Genomic DNA, 5,944 nt, shown 5'->3' on the forward strand with positions numbered 1-5,944 from the left:
GAGGAGAGGAGGCAGGAGAGGCGCGCGCGGCGTGCGCGTTGGCAGAGCGACGAACTCAGCCGGCGACGAAAGGCGGGCTACCAGCAGCCGCGGGGACACCACGACTACCACGACGACGACTACCACCACCAAGAGGGCGGGGGCGGGGGCTGCTGCTCGTCCCCGCGGCCGCCGCCGCTGCTCGAGATCGAGCCGTGCTACCTGTTCCGCATCCCGCCCGCCGCCTCCAACCCGCTCGTCTCCCTCCAGTGGAGCTTCCAGGCCGGCAACGCGCCCTTTTGGATCGGCCGGCTACGCATATACCTCGGCGGACAGGCCGCCCCTCCTCCTCCCTCCTCCTCCTCCTCCTCCTCCTCCTCCTCCACCACCACCACCACCGTCGCCGGTGCCTCTTCCTCCGCCCCCTCCACACTCGACCTCATGCTCGAAGATACCGCCGCCACCTTCAGAAGCAGCAGCAGCAGCAGCCAGCAGCCCGCCGGTACTGCACCACCGCCACCACCGCCACCACGCCACCAGTCAATAACGACAACGACACGCGCAGCAGCAGCAGCAGCAGCTGTTCTGGGCTCCTACACGCTGGACCAGACCGGCAAGTTGGGCGTGCCGCGGGTGGCGCCCACCAACGACAGCCGCCGCTTTTTCGTGCTCTACCTCGACCCGGTGCGCAGCGAGCTGGTACGGACTCTCCTTTCCGCTGCAACACACACGACACACGCCACACACACGCCACACACACGACACACACACAACACACACACGATACACACACACACACACACACGACACACACGACACACGCCACATACACGACACACACGACACACATCACGAGATTCCATAATTGCTTCGGCCTACCAACGTTCTCGTCGTGTGTGGCGGCTGGTGCGACAACAGTGGGGGCAGGGCGCGGTGGGGCTGGGCTTTGCGGAGCGGATCGATGCGTACGAGTTCGAGGAGCTCTTGCACGGCCACGCGCGCAACAGTGGCGAGTCGATGCTCAAGCGGACCGTTTCACGCAGCGAGGGCGCCGCCCTTCCCCACCACCACCACGTGCTGGTGGAAAAGGCTATTTCTGCCAACGGGCCACCCACCCGGTCGAGCCACGCCAGCGAATCCGCAGCAACAGCGGTGAATCCCCAGGCGGCCACCGCAGCTCTCCACGCTCTCCCCCTGAAGCAGGCGCAGCACCAGCAGCCTGACGAGCCCCTGATGCCGCGACACGGACGGCGCCAGCACTTCCTGCAGGCGGCCGAATTCATGGCCATCCCGACAGCACCTGACGAGCAGGAGGAAGACTCGAGCCCCGCTGGCTCTGCCACCGCCACCACTACCAAGAGGGGCCACGCGCGACCGACGAGCGACCGAAAGAGGAAAGGTCTCAGCCTGCCGCCCAACATGCAGGGCTGGGTCAAGCACGAATGAGCTGTTTATTTTTAATTTTTTTAAAACACGTCCAAAATAAAAGCAAAACAAAAAGAGGGGACTCTCCGCCTAAAATAAACACGTGCCACCCACCATTTGCCCTGTTGTTTGACCCCGACAGCACACAGCATCAGCACACCGACCAAAGTAAATCATTTTAGGGTGCATGTTCCCCCATCAGTTCAGTACTGGGGAGGCCTGATGGGGCCTAACTTCCCTCTTGTTTTATCTGGTTGTGCTATATCTGTTCGTCGTGTTTGCCTGCTTATTTTTATTTTTTTGTCCGCCCACGCATCATTACATTACATCTCCTGTCCCAACAACTTCACACCCGCCGGTGGCCTTATTCTTCTTGCCACCGTCCAAATCGGCCCTTCCACAATCATATCGGTATCACTCCCTCCATCGCCCTCACAAACTTTTCAATCATTCTTTATTTGTCTACTTTTTCCTAATCTAACTTTTTTTTGACCCACCACATCATCCTTTTTTTCATGCGTGCCCATCGTTGCGCCCGTCGTCTCGTCCGTCCGCCCGCCATCTCGCCCGCCCGTAATCTTGGCCGCCCATCGTCTATCGTCTCGCCCGCCCGCCTGCTGTCTGGCCCGCCCGCCCATCATCTCACCCGCTGTCTGGCCCGCCTGCCCATCGTCTCACCCGCTGTCTGGCCCGCCTGCCCATCGTCTCGCCCGCCTGCCCGCCCATTGTCTTGCCTGCCCGCCCGCCCATCGTCTCGCCCGCCCGCCCGCCCATCGCCCCACCCGCTGTATGGCCCGCCAGCCCATCGTCTCGCCCGCCCGCCTGCCCATCGTCTTGCCCACCTGCCCATCGTCCCGCCCGCCCGTCCTCCCCACCCATCATCCTGCCCATACTCCCGCCTGTACGCACTGTCCTCCCAGCCATCATCTTCCAGCCCGTGCCATTGCGCTTGTCGTCCCGCCCATTGTCTTGCCCACCACCGATACTATGGACACTTTGGTACCACTAGCTTCCTTTGATTTATGCTTGACACGTGGCCAAGGATTCCTTCCCCCAGCACAAGGTGATGATGGCTGTTCCCCCCCAAAACAAGCAATAGTCAGCGTCGTCCAAGTCTCTTAAGGCATGGACGTGCTGACTTGTCGCCTTTGGGGGCCAAAAAGAAGGCCTGTTTCTTGGCGCACTTCTCTATAGGAGAGCACCAGTGCAGGCCTTTGATGTGGCAGCCACTTCTTCCATGGCCATGGGGGAATTGGCGCAAATAGGACTGACCCCCCATCACACCCCATGCAGGATGTGCGCCATTGCCTCAAGAGGAAGGCCAATGAGCTGATCACTCCCATGGATGATGTCCTCCTGGAGTGCCCCTCCAAGTATGACTCCCTCCCACCAACCTTTCTTCCTGTTTTACCAACCTAACACCCATTGCACACCAGAAAGAAAAGGCATGGTGGCAAGGCAGCCCGGAAGGCCAACGCCAGGAAGAATCGGATGCGTAAGCGCAGGGAGAAAGCCATCAACCAGGCCAAACTATCGGTTACTGAGCTGGAACGGAAGCTGGTCCTTTCCCAGATTGCTGCTGAAACTGCAGTGCTGCTGGTGGCCGAGCTTGCCCCAGGCATGGCTGCATATGACTTCCTCAACTTCAACACGGGGCATCCGGAACATGCTGCACAGGTTGAGGCAGAGAAGTACCACGACGAGCGTGTCGCAAGGGAGGAAGACGGCTACTCAGCCATTGCCCCTGGTACTGCCTGCATCCTCCATGATGCCTTTGTCCTTGCGCATCTCACCAATGATGGCTATCTTACTGGTACGCCCTGTTCTGTCATCCTTGGACCTCCCGACACTGTTCTTCATTGGACCTCCTGACACTTCTCCCACCCCCATACTTAGAGGAGAAGCTGCAGGAGCTCCTATATCTCCTCAAGGAGATGAGTGCCCACATGAGGATCCAGAAACGGAGCTCAATTGCTGAGCATGGTGCTACCTATGGCATGGGCTGGGCACGGTATACAGTCACCACATCCCTGCCTGAAGAAAACTTGGACCTTAGGCGCTGACTATTGCCTGTTTTGGGTGATGGGGAACAAGTAGGAAGTACACGGCTGGCAAGAAGCGTGCATTTGAGTCCTACCTCATCAAGGCTGGCAAGTTCCGCACAGAGCACGGTGCAACAATAGAGGAGGCACGCCCTGACCTCTTCAAGTTGACTGAAGAGTTTGCCCTTAGGTTCGAGGAGATCCTGGGCACAATATTTCCCCCTGCCAAGGTTAACAGGTTCATGCATCACTTAGTCTTTTTGTTAGTTGTCCCTACTAGCCACTCACTCCCCCCACTCCATTCTACCAGGGAAAAACATGCACAAGCTACCAAGGCCCCAGTGTTTAGAGAGACTGCCACCACTGTCATGTTTGACACCTTCAACTACACCACCGCAGCCCATTGTGACCGTGACAATGGGAGGTGCAAGGCATTTGCAGTGTTCCTCGAGGAACATGTGCATGGGTGTGACAGGCAGCAGTGTGCCCGCAGGTGGCGATTCTTCCTCCCAGAGCTCAAGCGTTTCATCTCAGTCCAACATGGCACCATGGTTGTGTGGGACAGTGAAGTGCTTCTGCATGGTACTGCTATTCACTCTCTCCCAGATGATGGGGCATGTAACAGCAATCGCTGGGCTGTTGTGAGCCAGGTAAAGAAGGGCCACTGAATTTTCCTTTTTTCCTTAGAAGATCAATGTTGTTGGACTCATGTCCTAAAGTAGTTTATTGTTTAAGAACTAACATATTTAAGTAGTTTCTCCCTCCTTAGAACTAGGAGCAGCTCATGCGTTGCTCACATGTAGCTTACACATAGCTCACACATGGACAATGCATTCTAGAATGAGGAAAGGAGAGAGTTTGAAATAAAGTGATACAGCTAGGTTTATTCAAGTTCTCCCTGTTTTGAAATTTTTTTCGGTGACAACTCGTATTTCAGCCTTTTCAGGGGATGCAACGAAAACGAGTAACACTCATTAAACGCGTTTAACTAGTTTAACGCGTTTAATCAGTGTTGCCGCAGGTGGTTTGTGGTCATTTTACTCGTTTTTTACGCGTTTTTTTACTCCTTTAACTCGTTATTTACTCGTTCTACGCGTTTTTTACAGCTAGGTTTTCAAGTCCTCCCTCTATTTTTTTTAAAGTGAACTTTTTTTGCGTGAGCCCACTTTTGAAAAAAAAAATCTGCGCAGCACGCACCGTTTTGCGCTCGGAACCCGCGTTCTGGGTGCGCGCACTGGCGCCAGCAGGGGAACCGCGTTTTTGGGTGCAGTGAACGATTTATTGGGTTTGAAACAGCACACAGCACTGGCGGGGGACGCAGTGCCACTGCACCGAGTGGCATGCCACTATCAGATGTGGCGATCAGATCGAAATCTTAGAAAGAGTAATCTTTAGATTAGATAAGATTAGCTTGGATTTAGTGGAGGCAGGCGTGGAAAAGAGCGCTGGGTGGTGGTGCAGTGGGGCATACCTGCGCTCAAGCTCTTATGGTGGGGGGGGCAAACTAAATCAAAGAAGAACAGGTTAGATTAGAGTATCTATATTATAGGGCGAGCGCTCGTGCTGGTGCAGAGTCTTGAGAGGAGTGTGAAGACCAGCTGGCGTGGTGTGCTGCAGTGTGGAGGAGAAGTAAGGAAGAACCAGTGTCCACAAAAATTTGGGCTTGGTTTCTTTCTTACTTCTCTTCCTGCACCGCACGGCCACACAACCTACCAAGTGCCCTGCAACGGGCAGGCAGCACGCAACGCTGACGCAGCGCCGCCACCGCACCACGCCCCCCCAAAAGATGATTCAAAGATGAAGTAGATTTCGATTAACCTCAATCTGATTACATCTATTCGTCTGCGCTTCGCGAGAGCAGCGCCGCACCACCAAGGCTCCACACGTACACTGTCCCCCCTAACTTCAAGCATTCGAACCAAATCTAGATCTACTCACAGATCGTGGAGCAGCACCAGTGCGAGGACGGCACACCAGGGTGTACGACAGCGTCCCCACCACTGAGAGATGTTTCAAACCCAATAAATCGTTCACTGCACCCAAAAACGCGGTTCCCCTGCTGGCGCCAGTGCGCGCACCCAGAACGCGGGTTCCGAGCGCAAAACGGTGCGTGCTGCGCAGATTTTTTTTTCAAAAGTGGGAGGACTTGAATAAACCTAGCTGTACAGGTGGGGCGCAAGGAGACTAACGCTGCCATGTGATAGTCACGTTGAGCAGACATCAGTCAAGCGAGTTCTCCAGCTTCTATCAGGCAATTTTCTTCGTGGCCTTGCAAAAAAGAGCATCCCCTGAAAAGGCCGAAATACGAGTTGTCGCCGAAAAAAATATCAAAACAGGGAGAACTTGAATAAACCGGAGATGAGTCGCCGACCGCGGAGATCGCGATGTTGAAGTTGGTCGCGACTTTCGCGGTGAACCGCTTCTCCCCTGCCGTGCCGTGCCTTCCCTGCCTTCCCCGCCGTGCCTTCCCTTCCCTTCCGTGCCTTCCCTTCCCTGCC

At 55.8% G+C, this 5,944-nt stretch overlaps 2 protein-coding genes across 2 annotated transcripts in view; both read left to right on the forward strand.

Annotated features, from left to right (window-relative positions):
- ACA1_396760 (regulator of chromosome condensation (RCC1) repeat domain containing protein) overlaps positions 1–1,425 on the forward strand; it is a gene marked incomplete at both ends in the record, with an annotated part of 13,237 nt that extends 11,812 nt beyond the window's left edge. The window contains 3 exons of the mRNA XM_004351585.1: positions 60–481; positions 560–678; positions 898–1,425. Of these exons, the coding sequence (XP_004351637.1) occupies positions 60–481; positions 560–678; positions 898–1,425 (1,069 nt within the window). The remainder of the gene's footprint in view (positions 1–59; positions 482–559; positions 679–897) is intronic.
- Positions 1,426–1,626: 201 nt separating this feature from the next.
- On the forward strand, positions 1,627–4,114 carry ACA1_396870 (uncharacterized protein; the record flags this gene model as incomplete). The annotated part of the gene is made up of 7 exons (XM_004351586.1): positions 1,627–1,815; positions 2,206–2,403; positions 2,698–2,777; positions 2,841–3,217; positions 3,301–3,415; positions 3,499–3,684; positions 3,757–4,114. The coding sequence occupies 7 exons, from the start codon at positions 1,627–1,629 to the stop codon at positions 4,112–4,114; spliced, it is 1,503 nt and encodes a 500-aa protein (XP_004351638.1).
- Between the last annotated feature and the right edge of the window lie 1,830 nt (positions 4,115–5,944).

Source organism: Acanthamoeba castellanii (genome assembly GCF_000313135.1).
Source record: "Acanthamoeba castellanii str. Neff unplaced genomic scaffold scf7180000084759, whole genome shotgun sequence".
NCBI classification, from domain to species: Eukaryota; Discosea; order Longamoebia; family Acanthamoebidae; genus Acanthamoeba; species Acanthamoeba castellanii.